General features: G+C 22.4%; 1 protein-coding gene across 6 annotated transcripts in view; it reads left to right on the top strand.

The window, feature by feature from the left end:
• The window catches only part of LOC113555054 (diuretic hormone receptor-like), an 80621-nt gene that overhangs the window by 894 nt on the left and 61948 nt on the right, over positions 1–17779 (top strand). For 5 of the 6 annotated variants that reach the window (XM_026959380.1, XM_026959361.1, XM_026959399.1 and 2 more), the window contains exons 2-7: positions 7581–7628; positions 8962–9106; positions 13178–13373; positions 15672–15765; positions 16296–16389; positions 16466–16546. In XM_026959380.1, the coding sequence (XP_026815181.1) occupies positions 7605–7628; positions 8962–9106; positions 13178–13373; positions 15672–15765; positions 16296–16389; positions 16466–16546 (634 nt within the window). In that variant the 5' untranslated portion in view covers positions 7581–7604. Of the gene's footprint in view, positions 1–6443; positions 6548–7580; positions 7629–8961; positions 9107–13177; positions 13374–15671; positions 15766–16295; positions 16390–16465; positions 16547–17779 lie in introns of all 6 variants that reach the window. The other variant, XM_026959370.1, reaches the window with a different exon arrangement.

Raw genomic sequence — 17779 nt, 5'->3', positions numbered from 1 at the left:
GCAAATTATATAGCAATGGTAAATTGCGTCCATCACTATTCAGAAAAAAATATTTTTATAAGAAATTTACAATATAATTATTTTGATATTATGCCCATTGTTTAATTACAATCATAGTAACTAGATTTGTTTGTATTTTAACGTATGATCTACTTAACGATTTTCGTTGTCACCTAATGTGACGTTTACATAAGTTATCATAGTTATTATTTGATTAGTTTTAATTAATTAATTTTGGTTAGTTGCATACTTGATTTATTATATATAAAGACTATAATTTGCCAGAAAATAATTGAAAAAAAATTATAATATCATAAAACATTTAACATATATTACAAAATATGGTTTGGAAAATAAGCTTCTGATAATTTAAATTAAAAATTAAAAACCAAGATATTTTATTATTATTTATAATAAAAGTAACTAGGACTATATCCTTTAATTACTGAATGATTTATACTTGTCATGAAGAAATGCTTCAAATATATATTCTTGTGGATAGGACTTTTCATTCATTGTTCAAAAAGCTGATAATAAAAAAGTGGAGTTGTATCATTTGTTTCTATACAGTTTTTTTTAAACATCCCCAAAGGACAAAAGACTCTTGATGATTTGCGTATGTCCTACAACATTTAAATCGACCAACTTTTTGCTGTGATTTACTGTTTTACGAATGTATCCATAATTGTTCAATGTAGAATAGGCATTCCACAGATAGCTGCAGTTGATCTACGTTCAACTTTTTTCATTAAGTCATGATAAAGATGTATTCAGAAATATGGGGCATGGGTGCTAATATTTTTTCACCTTCTTCGCCCATAAAAAAATGAAGTTTTCTTTTAATAAACTGTAAAAGATCAAGTATCAAATAATATGATAGAACACTTTTAATTTACTGAAGGTGTACCACTAAAAATATTATTGATGAAAAACAATTTTAAACATAATTATTTATTAACCTTATTAACTGAAGAATTGGTCATGTAAATTAATATTTTCTCTAAAAATTTACCACTGGAGCGATCACCGATAGTAGGGGCCCCCATATGTTCTTCAATGGGCAGTAATATTTGAAAATTTTATTTTGAACAATAAAATCTTTGTTCTATGATGTTTTTACTGCGACAACATCATTTAAATAATATCTATGGGTCTATTTAACACGATTTTCGTAATTTATTTCACTTATAAAGTTATAAATCATAATAATTGATGACTGAATTTATTTTATTTTATGATTTAGAAAAAAAAAAAACATACAAATGTATTTAATGCATAGTCTTGATCATCAATATTTTTATTTTCATCATTTTCTAGGGCTCTGTCTTCAAGCTATAAACATTAATATTGTACTTATATTATCCATATAGATATTACACTAATACCACAGTACCACCGGCACAAATACTTGCGTTTTGCACAAGTACAATACGATTACTTATTTATTTATATAACGAGTAGCTGGTAAATCACAGGCGTTGTACCATGACCCATTTACTTATAAGTAGGTAAATCATATGAAACAACATCACCCTAGATACCTACTATTAATTAGATACTAGTCTCTATTTATTTTTTTTTAAATTGTATAGCTTTGTCGATAGAGGATTTTATAGCTATTACTATTTTTCAGTTAATTAATTAAATATAAAACTAAAATTATTATTTTAAAACATAAAAGTTATGAAAATAATAATTTAAAAAAAATTTATAGAAATTATTTTCAGTTGTGAGCTATATTTTTTGTTTCGGCTTTTACATACTCAATAAATACCTACACTGTACGTGGATTAATATTTAATTAACAAAACCTATTAAGAAATCTTGGGTGCAATTTACATATACTCTCAGTTTCTGTTATTTTTTAAAGATCTATTATAAAATGATTTTCACCGTCTGCAAATTTTAATAATTATATTATAATATAAATGTAAAATTACAGATACTTAATACTTTAAGTAAATACCTACGAAAAACTAAGAAAACGATCTTACAAATTAATAGTTATATTGAACAAAATTATTCATATGTTATGACTTGTAATTTACTTTATTAAAATTGGTTTATAATTTAAGTTATCCATCAACTGTAATACATCATATACAGTTATACTAGCTTAAAATATATTATAAAATATATTTAGTGAATTAATTCAATGATATGTGACATTTTTTTGAATTAATTTTTTTCCTATGAAAACTACTGCTTGGTAAAATATTTGGTTGTAACTTAAAATTAAAAACATTAATTGCAACATACAAACAAGAAAAATTACAACATCAATTTAGAAAACTTATAAAAGTATTATCTTCGATAGTTGACATTAACGATTTATCGATCTTAAAATTGTGTACATTATAATATTAATATGGTATATTAATTTTGAATATAAAAAAAAAATAAATATCCTGATTCCATTATATCTACTAATATATATTAATTGTTATTGAATCATGAATACGTTATTCTAATGTTGTATAATATATAATTTTATGCTACTTCATTAATTGAAACGTACATAAATATTAAATACTAGTACAAGTAAATTTGTTTAGCATAGCTAATAGCTATACATGAAATGTAACAGTGTACGACCGAATAACTTCCTTGTAAGTTATAGGTAAGTCACAACATGGCTAGAAAAGTAGAAAACTAAAGTTAACCATTTATTTTTATATACTTAATACTACAAAGTACAAGTCTAATATAAAATATGTTCATAACATATAGTTATATTCTTGTGACAATATTACAATAATATATAATATAAGGAACGTCTTTAATTATTCAATTATTTTGTATAAAGTTATTGACAAAGACATAATAAGTAATAGATTAGTTGTGACTACTATCATATCATAGTCTCACTAAATTAAAAAATCCGAAAGGCTACACATTTTTTTAGTGCTTAAGGCAAATGGGTAAATCCTGCACTGATTAATTCAGTATTTTATTGAAGTGGCGGATTTGATCCACCGCTTGAGAAGGAAAACCTATTTTTTTTTACCTAAACTTTTGTTATATTTTGACCCATTCTGTTCAAGCTAAACATCCAAAAAATTTAAGCGTTTCATGGAATTCTAAATACGTATAGGTAAAATTATTTTATTAATATATAAATCAATAATTTTTTAAGAATTATCACAAAAAATTCTAATATTTCCTTTTAATAAATAAATTATAAACATCTTTAAACAGTTTAAACTATAAATATGATTTTTATATTATTATATACGTGATGAAACAATTTTCCAGTTATAATTTATAATTTATGTTTATTAGGTTAATTTATAATTTTATTAAAACACTAAACACTACAGGAATTTAATAGACTCGTAAATGTATTGAGCCTACTTACGATTTTAGAGACTCCACACATTGTCGCTTGTCTTGGGTACAATTTTTTATTCGATATTGACTGTAAAATAAATACATTTAGCAGATATTAAATTTTGATAAAAATACTAATTTGAGAAATCCTATAATATTTGAAAATATGTATATTGCATATATTTAATCGTCATAAAATAATATATATTTTGGAAATTCTTAAAGTAAGTAAAAAATGTAATGTTTGCATACAAGCATGCAATAAAAATTATCTATGAAGAAGATAAGTTTAATAGGAGGAAGTGGTACATTTTCAATAACTGTAACAATTAATTATAACTTATAAGTATTATCCGGCCCGGATTAATACAATCGTAGGCCTTAAGCAAAGCCGTAGCTGGAGGAGGGTCCAGGGGTTTGGACCCCTCAAGATTTTTTTAAAAATAGAAATATTTTATAGTGATGAATAAAGTTAATTGACTATAAATTTTCAGTATTTATATTTAAAAAAAATGTTGACCCTGCCCCCCGAAATTATTTCATTTGCAGCCTTGGCCCTATATGCATAGTGCTTTTAATTCCTATGCAATTATACAGCATTTTGGTGTCCAGTATTTAAATAGGTATAAAACCTTCTTTTTAAGAGAGGAAGTGTTGAATTTCGATGTTAATCCTTAAAAAACAAAAAAAAAAAAATCAAATCTAAACTTTTATATGATAATAATTTTAATAAATCTTAAAAACAATTATTTTACTCAGTCTACAAATATATAGAAAATTAAGTTGTTAAAATCATAAAAAAAAACTTATTTTACGCCAATTTAAATATTTCTTTATCCCTCGTATTTAAGTATTAAACAAGATAATTGTAACAAAAAAAATAGTAGCCGCATATTTTATTTTTGTAGACCCCAAAAATGTTCGTAGGCCCTAGGTACAGTGCCTATAGTGTCTATGCGCTAATACGGCCTTGAGTAATATGAACATTGATTATAGAGTAAACACAACACATAAATGATTCATCAAAAAATAGTTGAACTCTACACCGAACCATTAATTAATTTAAAAACAAAAAATGTATAGGAATATAGTAAAATCTAAGTAAAATAAATAGTTGGTTTGTTTATGAGTTATTATCACTTATTTATAATAAAATGTTGATAATTATTTACACAACTGTGTAACATTATTTATATTATTCATACAGATAAGATTTTTATGAATATAAAAGTATAATTCTTAAAAAATTTCGAAAAGGATTTAGAGATTGGGTGCTGGGAATTTTCTCGCTTCGTTGAATTCAATGATGGTAAATTACTTATAATTGAAATATAATGATAAATTATCGCAATTTAAAAACCCAATTTTAAGCAGTTTTCTTTATTCTAACTGTCTATATAAGATTGAATATTTTGAGTTAGATATTTCATAATAATTAACTATTACAGATTTGAAATATTTATAATTAATAGTTTTAACGTAATAATAAATTTAATATAAAGTGTATAAATGTTAAAACCTAAAATCACCTAAAATAATAATATTAAAATTTAGTTATTAGGTACAAAATTGATATTTGTTCCCTCTTTTTTTTTTTTTAAAAACAATTTAACGTTAACAAATGGAAGAAATAAAAATAATGAGTTAAAAAATCGTTTTAAATTACATTCTATTAATTAATTAGCTTTTGTTGATTTTAAGTGTTATAAATAGGTAGCGTAAAGTAGTTTCATATAACCGTCGTAAGAAAATGTTATGAAAATATAATTTTTTAAACCAATAATATGTTGGTATGGATTTTTTATTAAAAGTTTATGCTTAAACTAATACTTTTCCATTATTACTTTATGGGAATTTTTTGATTTTTTAATACGTATAACAGATTGTGAGAAAATTAGTAAAATATTGATAATATAATATATAATAAAAAACTTAATAGGGTAATCAACTTATCTTTTTATTTTTATTTATTCTATTTTTTTTTAAACTGATTATACATGTAATCGCTATGCAGTATATATATAGTATATATATCAAATCATATCATAATATGTCGTTATTTTATTTAAAAGAACAATTTCAGAAAATCTTAAACATATTTTTAATGTTTAAAGAATTAAATTAGTTTTTCATTTTAATTCATGTACGATATACCTCATTAGCAAGCTAAGTAATAGCTAACAAAGTATATATGTAACATAAGTGGTACGTTTATAGTTTTATAAAGTGTATAGATCTCTGTTCTGCAATTAAATTAAAAGTGTATTATCTATTTTTCCATAAATACCTATAATATTATTAAAAGCTAAAAAATATGTATTAAAAATAAATTCAATAAATGTTTAGCACTTCCAATTTATACTCCATTGTCTACGGTTTCAGTTAAATAATTTATGAAAATATATGATCACGGGAGCATAATGATTATTAAATTAAGTACCTGTCAACTTCATTATTTTGGCTACATATTATTATGTATGTATAACTAGTAAAATGTATTGTTGTATGTACTTTGATTAAAATTATATTTTAATTGTTATTTAAGCTATAGAATACTCATTAATTATTAATTATGTTCAGTTGTTTTTTCATATCAGTTTTATTAAAAAATTGTATTAATTTATATAATACAATGTTTTATGTAATTCAGATTAGAAATTGGATATAGCTGATGTAGTTACTAAAAATTTTTTTCCATTATAATGTATTGAAATAAAACTAACACATTTTTAATGTCATTAAATAGCTTAAAATTATTAGTCTATGTATTTTGAAAATTTTACTTAAAATTTAATAATATAAATATTTAGTGAATATTTCAAGTTTCTAAAATCTTTATAAGTTATAAGTAACCATATTATATATTTATTTTATTTTTGATATACAAAAAAAGTAAAATCATTTTTTTCCAAAAAACTGCAGTATTGTATTAATATTACTGTTTTTCCTGACGTTTTTGTTAGTTTTCCAAATTATTAAAAAATGTACTTAGGTTTTCGGAGTTTTCATACTTGTGATCATCATGATTTATATTTTATAATATCATAATTTTATTAATTACTAAATTTCTAAAAATATTTAGTTATAATTTTGAATATCTCTTATATTTATAGATGTTGAAGATCGCTTTCTGACGAGGTAGACTGTGTTCGGATATCCCAATAAATATCCCAATAAAAGCGCTCAAAATGGTTTTAATAATATTTTGCTTACATAGGTATAGTATGTTTGATTTTTGTAGGTAATTATTGTACATTGTATAATTATTACTTATATATTTATATAGTCACGGATATGTTATTATGTATAAAAGTAATATTAAATTCATTGTTTTTCATGTTTATGTTTATCTTAAACAGTTTAGATATTATAAGGTTATTCAGTAGTTATCTGAAGATGTAGGTAGGTATATTATATAACTTTAAAGATTTATATTTTAATTACAAAACTTTTTTATCGTTTATCAATCATACTTTTCATAGTATTGTTTTTTTATTTTGATAATTGATAATTAAAATTAAAAATATATTAAACTCCCGTTAAGTTAATTTCACGATAGTGGCTACATTAATTACATACCTCTATACACAGCATTTACCTACTCTTTTCTGACTTATGTATATCAATGTATCAATATAATTGATTATATTTAACATTTAATATTTTCTTTAGAAATTTGTGTCAATAGAATAATGTAAAATATTTAATTATTATTTTTAATTTAGTTTTAGTATTCATCCATCATATTATTTTGTTTCTAGTATTAAAGCTTTACTAATATGTACACTTTAATATTTTATTTATTGTTTTTCCATAGAAAACTTTTATTTTTATTTTATAAATAAATTAATAAAAATATTGTTTCTTATTCTTTAATTAATATTATGTTTATGGTTAGATCTTAATTTGTTCAGATTTTTTAATCGTAATTATTGTTGTTTCTAAATTCTAATTTTTAGAATAAGAAACATATAAAAATACCTTTCTTGGATACATTATATACATTTAATTATACAGTTATAGAAATGATTTGTATACGTTTTTTGAAGTTTTTATTTAAAATATTTTAGTTACCTATCTCTTAATAACCCTGAATTAATAATATTCACTGAAATAATTATACACAAATAATGAATAGTTACTTTTCTAGTCATGGTTTTATAAATCACACAACAATATATTTTGAATGGTTGACTGCAGTATATTTTTAAAAGTTCAAAATTTATTATTTTGAAATTACTTTGTTTTAGGAATAACTGAAACTCAAATTTACGATGAATATCACTTCTACAAATAACGTGAGTATTAAATAAATAAGCTTAATACATTTGAATAATTTATATTTTAGTTTATAAATAAGTATAGATTTAGTTTTATTTATTTATTAATATTAAATCACTAAGGTAATTTTAGTTAATTACATTTTGTTATTATATGTAATGAAGCTGAAATCTCACTAAACATTGATATTCATTTTTATATTATATATTTATATACCCGTGTATTTACTTTATTTATTGATATCAGCGGTGAAATAAAAATATCCTACATTTTATTTTGCGATAGTAGATATTAGAAACGAATAATTGATAATAAAAAATTAGATAATACTTAAATAAAAATAATAAAAATTAATCATACTTTTATATTCTATATTTCAGTATTAGGTATATGATTTGAAAAACATAGGAAATATTTTTATTTAACTTTGTAATTGCAGTTTATCACTTATGTACTTCATAGAAATATTGGATATATTAGATATATTAATTTTGTTAGTTCAGTATTCAACTAAATGCTTATGATATATTATGACATTTTTTAGTTCTATTTAGATACTAGGATTGCTTAATCGTGATCTACGTTATTTAAGTTACTACTTTTTGACAAAATTTTAATCCAAATAATTGTATATTATATAATTTGCATCTAAGAGGATGTAATACCCACTTATGTTGTCACTGTCTTTAAAAAATACAATTATCTACATACCAAATTCTCGTTCAGTAGAACCCATTATGTGTTGTTTCTTTAATATTAGAGTGAATTGAACTATTAAAAAAGTTTGAGGTAAAAATATTATCAGTGATTAAACGTTGGCTTTTTTTTTTTTTGATATTTTTATTTTTAAGTTGGATATAAGAAATTTCAATTCATAATATTTCGTGGACTTATACCTTGCTTAAAAATTAAAATAACACAAAAAGCTATTGATAATATTCTTAATTTTAACTTTGATAACAGATGAATTTAACTATATTTACTAATTGCAAATTTGCTAGTTGTATGTTTGTAAGTCAGAAAAAAAACACGTGGACGTGGTGCATCCTTTATTTAAAACAAAACCTTAACTTCAATTGTAGATGTTTTGTTTTATCTTAAAATATATAAATTAAAATGTATATAAGTTTTATGATTCAGATATTGGTAAACGATGTAGAATCATAATTTAAATTTATCATTTTATGTATAAAAATAGTTTTGAAGATTAGTAGGATATAAACATTCTGCACTGAAAATATTATATAAATGTTTCAATTACTTACGAAGTACATCATATTTTTATTTCTACAAAAAATTATGTTAATTCTTGTATACTTATTACATTTTTTTGGAAAAAACCCTATTTAGACTTGTCCACCTGAAAAAATACTAAATCCTGGTTGGTGTCCTAGTCACTGGGATCTATTATTATGTTGGAAAGCTTCAAAACCTGGTACTGTAGTTTACCAAGCATGTTTTGATGAATTGAACGGAATGCGTTATGATACATCACGTAAGTAACTATATTCAGTTTTATCTTATTAGATATAGTATTATAGTAATATGGATAAAAGTGAAATAAATTATATGAAACATCAAAATGTTTCCTTACAATTTAATGGTATTTTGTTATTAATTGTTTTATAACATTATAATGACTTAAATTAACTTTCTTATTTATTAAAATTTTTATTTATTAGAATTATTTAATATGTTTTCTTTTTATTTCCTTAATTTATTTGTTTTTTATATTAAATGCTTAAAATTGCTATGTAAATAAATTGACTAGATAATGATGTAAATATATATTTTAATGATACAATTATGATGAGGAAAATAACATGTAAGATTTGTAAACTTATAGGTTAAATTTTAAAACATTTATCTTATTTATTATTTTATAACCATGTAGGCACTTTTGTATTATCTTACTAATTACTCGTGTATTTTTTTAAATTTTTTTCGTCGTATTGCTATTTTGGTGCCATCGTACATCAAAAAACTAAAAGATGGTCATGTATGTTAATACAACCGTGATGACGCAATGGCACTTCACGCCAAAATCAGTCTACTAAACCTATGCCTTGTAATATTAAGTCTTTAAAAATAAATATATAGTAGGTATACTATTGGACTTAGGTTTATTTTAATGATACTTTATTATTATTTATTAAGTAAAACTTAGTGTAGTTTTTGTGACACAATTCTACTTCTACGTGTGATATCACATATTCACATTGCGCGTATATTTTATCAGCGATGGTCCTCTAGTTCGCATAACATTTTTGATTTTACAGTAAGATTTAATTAGAATTTTTTTTTTTTTTTTGATGCAATGATTGTAAAAGTACATCCTAACCAATAAAAATGGTTCTTTTCAGGTTCACTAAAAATACGAAAAACCTCGACTAGGTAGAATAAACATTTTTACTCATATCATATTTTATTGTGAATATTTTATTAATTTAATTTGTGTTAGATTGTATTTATTACTAATTTTGTAAGATGTTTAAATATAACTAATATATTGGTTTGATTGGACAACATAGAAATTTAAATATAATTGATGGAGTTGTGGTAAAGTTTATATTATATACTAGTCATATTCGTTATAGTATGATTTATAAAGATTAAAATAAACATTAACCAGTAATATTATTTATAGATCATAAGAGATAATTTATAGATGATAGAAAATGTGGCAAAAACTTTAAATATATTTTTAATCTATGTTTTAATATAAAATATGCATATTAGAATGTAAGTATACAAATTGAAAATGTATTTTTTCTGACTTCTATAATAACTAATAGCATTTTATTTAGTTTTGAATAAGACTTAAAATAATATTTTATAGTTACAATGAGGTTATTTGATAAACTAAGTTTGGTTTAAACAAGATGACAAGTTATTTGTTATTTTCTTGTCTCTTTGGACTTTTGTAGTTATAACGTAGGTTGTAATAATATAAGGTATAGGTTATACATAATATAAATACGAAGAATAATATTATAATTTAAGAATGTAGCCTGATTACGTAACCTAGATTGTGTTGTTTCTAGTTTCCAACAATGTATTTATAATTATTGCTTACTCTTGTATTTATGTAATTAGTTGCTTAACAATATAAATACACAGCCAAATTTGTTTATCTAAACTTTTAATTTGTTGTAGTTTTGTATAATTACTAGTAAAATAGTGGAAAAAAGGTTATAATATTAAAATGGAAAAATATAAAATAACATATCCATCATAATATAAACTGATAATATTATTAATTGATAGATTATATTACTTTAAATTTATTAAACATTTTTTATGATTAAAATTATAGAAATTTCAGTGTAATGAAAAATACATTTTTTTTTTAGTTAGATTAGATGTTATATAGACCATGGTACATCATACATAATCACCTCATCATACATTATTATTCGCTTACTTTAGTACTCAAGATGCAATATTATTTTTATAAATTTGAAATTATTATTAAAAACCATTTTATTAATAATAATTTAATATTCAAAATAAATTATTTTTGTGTGAACTATTATAATAATATACATTTATTATATTTTGTTGTTGAAACAACTCTTAATTTTTAAGGTTGATAGTTATAAATATGTATAGAAGAACATGAATAGATATATTATAATAAAACTGTGCGTTATTGCGTTATATTAAACCAGCATTTAAGAAGTATGGACTATACTCTATTCCGGTACACTGCAGCTATACAATTTATATGATAGTATTCATTTCTAGGTTAGGTATTGCAAAATATTCAACAAATGTTGTTTTTGGTAAAATTCAGCAGTTTATGAAAATATAATATGACGTGGTGACAAAGGGAACATTATCATTTTCGAAATACTTGGGGCTTACTTTTCGGTTAAGTTCAGTGGCTGTAGAACATTCCTAATATTTTTACTATATATACGAAAAACACTCACTTAGATATTTTTTTAATTGGTTGTATTTAATGGAATGAATTAGTTATCTTTTACAATGAATTGATAATAGTGAAAAAATACACGAAAGAAAGTCAAACAGTTTGATGCGGAAATGTGACCGGTGTTTGACATGGCCGTGGTCCGAACTAGGTAATTGTGAATGTGGAAATACTTAGGAAGATGCAATACTGCAATGTCTGCACTAACATTTCGTTTTTAGTAAACTTGATTCGATGATCGTAATAAGGTTAAAACGGATCTGTTCTACCTAAATATATGTCTAAAGTAAAGGGAATATTGAATTTAGTATATAACTTATTGCTGTAGGTTGTGATGAAAATTAAAGGAGCGATTGTCTAGACATGATTTTTATATTAGATAGTACGACTTGAATTATAATATAAATAATACACATATACAGTTTATCTGTAAACGCGGTAGGTGGTTGAAATTATTATTGTGACCACCAAGTTCTCATCAGTCGTCTTACGCGGCAACGTATTCTTACATGTGGTAAAAAATATTATTATATCATTACTATTTGTGTAAATATTATTAGTGCTTAAGTATATGCCGCGAATATCTTATTAGTTTTGGCATGTAATGTCTAAATGGTTTAAACTCTAACACGAGTATTCCATAGTTTGATCGTCAGATTTTACGGGTACAAAAAACAAAAACTGGAGAAATTTCTCTGTTGTATAATAAGATTTTGAGTATACTTCATAATTAAGAAATTTATTGTAATGTATGTGTTAAAATTTAACTTAATGATAAATCATAATTGCTAACGAAAAATCATTCTGAGAGGTGACAACGTGAGTCATCCTTATTCCTAAGAATTTTTTATAATAGGTATATTTAAATTACTATTATTGTTATTCATCGATTACAATCTGGTGCATTTATAATTCATATATTATTATTATTATTTATTCAAACTTTAAAGTCAATATTAAGTACCTTAGAACAGCATTTGTGAATATATTTTTAAAATTGTATCATGTATAGATAAAAATAATATACGTAATAGCAATAATTTTCAAGCCCTTGCAGTTAATATATTTTTTTTAATTACAGTATAATAATTAAAATCATAATCCCATTTTTACTTAATTTTCTATTATATTATTGTTTCATGCCATATCTGTTTATTATAAATATGAGTATAACTAGTAAAGGTAACACGAGAATAATACATTTGTGATTAGTATTAGTTTTATATTATATTGTTTGTATATATTTTAATAAAATGTATGATCAATTTTACTAAATAGTTATAATGTGAGTAGTAAAAATTATATTTTATTTAGCTCATACAAAAACTAATTTGTTTTTAGGATGATATATTTTTATTGAATATATTCTGCTATAAAAACGAAAAAAATGTTGAAATTCATCAACTTTATTTATTAATTTTTCATAACTGCGCATATTAGTATAGTTATTTTTATACATAAATTATTGATCATACAATATTTTTTATTATGATTATTTTATTTTAAATATTTTATTATTTTCATTTCACAGAAATTTATACCAAATAGGATATTTAATTTATTTTATGATTAATTGTTTTATGTACGTTTTGTGGAGTAGGTATCTTATTAAAATTCTATTATTTTTCACAGAAAATGCTAGTCGTCGTTGTAAATTGAATGGTATCTGGGAAAATTCTTCTGATTATATGAACTGCCGACCTTTGGATACAAATAACTCATTATATCCAGATCCATCAGTTGTATACACATCATATTTTTACTATGGTGGTTATACTATATCATTAGTGGCATTGGTAGCAGCTGTTTCCATATTTGTTTACTTCAAGTAAGTCTAATATGCATATGTGTACAGAATAATTATTTACTTTCATAATATTATGTGAAATCGTAGTAACTAAATTAAAAATGTTTTATTTTCTTATATCAAAACTAAATATAGGATAATGTTGTGGTTTAAATAATTTCTAAATTTTTTACATTTAAAAATATATTAAAATTGTAAATTTGGTACTTTATATTAATCCATCAGTTTCAAGGCTTAACCTATTTGAACAAAGGATTGTAGTGACAATTGAGGTCTACCAATAATAATATCTTATGCTAGTGAACTAGTAGACTTAAAATAAGTACTGATAAACTATATTATTTTTTTTACTGTACTAAAAGTTGTTATCGAAAAAATAAAGACATTGTAAAATTAGTTGCTGTATTGAATACACTTATGTGGTCCAAATCTAAAATATGTGTTATCTAAGTATCTATCAAAGAAGAGTGCGAGTCAACGTTGTCTATTTTAGATCCTGTTTGGAACGAATAATTTATTGGTTTTTTAATAAATGTTTTTGATTGAAAAACACGAAAATTTTTTTGACATTTTTAAACCTGAAGTCTAGATATTAACGCAGAAATCTTATAGATTAAAAGGTGAATAAATAAGTTAGTTTTTATTTTTTTTAAAATTATAATTTCAAAGTGCTTTTTTGTTAAAATTATAAAAATTCGAAAAGCCAAGTATACGTATTTTAAGAATAAATGTTGACAATTCTTGGGTGATTCGAGATCCGCACTAAGTCGTTATTTGAATGCAATGATTTATCATTGCTTTTAAATTTACAGATTTTCGCTCCAGTAGTTCATCTTACTCACTCTCGTATTTTACCGGACAACTTTTATTTATTTATTTCAATTTATACTTCACAGTATTGAAGAAGGGTGTAAATGTATTGATTGTGGATTTTATTTTATTGTTGATCAAATTGTATTTTAGTTATTATAAGTGTTTTTATATTATTTTTATTTTAATATTGTATTGATTATAATATTTATAATATTATTTTGTTCCCATAATTGCGCATTGACAATTGGATTATCTAAGTCTTAAATAATAACCAAATAGTTATTAAATTCATTGTTTTTTTTGTATTGCTATTAAATATGTTTTTGTAAGTTTTCATTTATATTAACTTCACCTCAAAATATAAGATATTTAATTAGTGTAATTATAAATATCATTAATTAGATTATATATATTCGTTTTTTGTACAAAAATCTGTTGAAAAGTGTTCCTTTTTTAGTTGTTGAGTGTGGCATATGAATCTTGGATATGAAATACAATGCCAAAATAAAGTTGAAAAAAATATTTATTAAATCTATGTTATAAAATTATGAAATCTTAATGTGTGAGTTTTATTAATTTATTTTCATTGTTTAAGTAAGCATTTTACAGTCTACTTGTGTGTTTTATATTAGCTCGAAATATGTGATTATGTTCTAACAATTAACTTGGCAAATGATTCTGCTTTTTATATTTGTATTTTTAAAGTTTAACCGTATCAGCTAAAAACAACAATACATTGTAGTTTAGTTGTATTTTGTATAGCTTAAAACATGCTGAGGGCGTAGAAATAGAGTCATGTATCTAATATGTTAATGTTGTTTCACAAATACCTGTGTATTATAAAGAAATGGATCTCGTAAACTTCAAAGATATACGCTTATGTATCATTTTTTTTATGTGTGGCCATTAAAACTAAGCTATTTTTGTTTATGATGAATACTTCCATTAAAAAAAAAAAAAAAAAATAAAAAAATAATCACAGTTTTACGATTTATATCGATCACCCAAATATTTAAACGACACTGATTCATCGTCTAAAATAATATGAATAATATATGATATAGAGGTAAAATGCACATTATAAATATACTATATATTATTTTAAACTGTATAGAATGATTTTTATAGCTATTTGAACTTTGAGAATATTAATTCTATATGAATACGATAAGATTTATAACTTATATATTCTATAAGTAGCCAAGTTATAGGCGCACGTATATTTTTAAAATAATTTCTGTTATTGTTTGAGTTATTTATGTTCATAATGATTGAATACTCCACAAATAAATGTATTATTTTATTGTTATTTAAATTTAATTTCTTATAAATAGATTATTCACTAACTATATTTTTTCATTCAATTTACCATCGCTCATTACCACATATTATTATGTCTACCAAATTAAATATTATACATTATAGTTAAATAAATAAATACATTTAGAAACTCATAGTATTCTTGACATGTATTAATGTATAAATGTAAAATATTAATTTTTTCAGAGATTTACGGTGCTTGAGAAACACAATACACACAAATTTGATGTGCACTTATATACTATCAGATTTTACATGGATATTGACGTCAACACTACAGGTTTGTTAATAATTTACTAAAAAAATCACATTAGTTATGCTTTTAATATTTTGTACAAAGTTATTTATAATTAATGGTTTAGAAAGTCAACAATTTTAACTGCACTACATAAAAATATGTGTTTAATATTATTGAATCAAATGTTTATTTACTATTAGTCTAGGGATTTAAAATCAATAAATAAAAACTGAAACAATATTTAAATTTAAATAAATTGTAAAAATAATGACTTATGAAGTGAAAGTTGTGTATAGAACAATGATAAATATTTTTTTTTGGTGCATTTAATTTTTAAACATTATGTTTTTAAATATTTCAAACTCTTTTGTAAAACGTAATAATTAACAATCATATTATAGTTTTTTTCTCTATATATCCTACATTGATATTAAACTTCTAAGCCTTATATTATCGATAGATTCAAAAAGATTATATACACACAAAATTAAAAATTAATCATTAATATGTTGAGTAAAAAAAAAAAAAATATTTAATGAAAAATAAAACAATTATATATTATTTTGTTTTAGGAATGGCTTTCAGCTAGTAATAACGCTTGTGTGTTATTTACATTTTCGTTACATTATTTTGTTTTAACAAATTTCTTTTGGATGTTTGTCGAAGGTAAGGATTATTTGAAATCTTTGAAAGAAAAAAATAATTGATTTATTAATGATTTTTTGTTTAAACATTTGTTTAGGCTTGTACCTGTATATTTTGGTTGTAGAGACTTTCACCAGGGAAAATATCAAACTCCGTGTTTACATGTTTATTGGCTGGGGTATGTTTTATACTTTTTTATTATGCATTAAATAAAAATAAAAATATAAGTACAATTATTATTATAATTATTTATTAAATTATTAACCTATATAAATATATATATATATATATTAAGTGCATTTTATTATCACTATTATATTAATAAATTTTCGATATACCTATTAACACCTGCACTATAATTTGAAGTTGAAATCAAATTATGTTTCATATTAAAATAATTGAATTTCTAATTGTAAAATGGATGAGTAGTATGAAAATGACTATTAAGTATCAAGCTTTTTAATTTATGAAATGCAACCTATAATTTGCAATAATAAGGTTTTATTATCTTTTGAATTTTATCAATTTAGTTTAGCAACTAAATGGTTTTTTAATAACGTAATATTTTAAAATGATATTATTTCATGTAATTAAATTATAAGTAATGTTAATATTTAATACATCATATATTATGTTAAAGACTTTTATAATTTATAAATGATCTATAATAAAATAATTTATAAAATTATAATTTAATTTCAAAATATTATATTTATATTCACATTACTTACATATATGTTACATTTCAGTATTCAAAAGTTACTATTATAGTAGCATTATTATCATTTTTAATTTAGTTATAATAAACTAATAATTAATGATCAAAGACTTAGTAAATAATGTTAAAAGTTTATAGTTTCAACATAACTAAAAATGTAAAATTTTTCGTTGATTGTACCACTCTTTTAGAAACAAAAATACATTCAGTGAAATTTTCACTGAATGTGAAGATATTTAATTTAAATATTGAGATAATGGTTGCACGTATAAGACGAATAACTATACGTACATAGTATGAGTAACTAATTTTTATGCAGCTGCATAGGTACTTTATTTTGATATGTTTGTATAATTTTAAACTAACTAGTGAATTTATGTTTCGGGTGAATGTATCTAATTCAGGAAATACAATCATTCATAAACAAATCTTGTGTGTTGTTAATTTTTATATTCTGAAGATCGTAGATGGATACACTAATTAATAGGATTACAATTTTAATGACTTAAAAAAATCTTAAAAAATTACCTTTAAATAATGTAAAAATGACATAGAAAAAAATAAACAATATTTTTAAACATTGACACATTAAAATTAGTTATTATCTTGAACTAATGAGGTAAATTTGTCTGAAATTAGCACAATGAAAAAGTACTGTATCATTTACTAAAATTTTTTTTTAATACTTTTCAT

The sequence above is a fragment of the Rhopalosiphum maidis genome, chromosome 1, assembly GCF_003676215.2.
Source record: "Rhopalosiphum maidis isolate BTI-1 chromosome 1, ASM367621v3, whole genome shotgun sequence".
Classification (NCBI taxonomy): Eukaryota; Metazoa; Arthropoda; class Insecta; order Hemiptera; family Aphididae; genus Rhopalosiphum; species Rhopalosiphum maidis.
The sequence above is the reverse complement of the archived record's forward strand: the minus strand, read 5'-3'. Positions and strand labels throughout refer to the sequence as shown.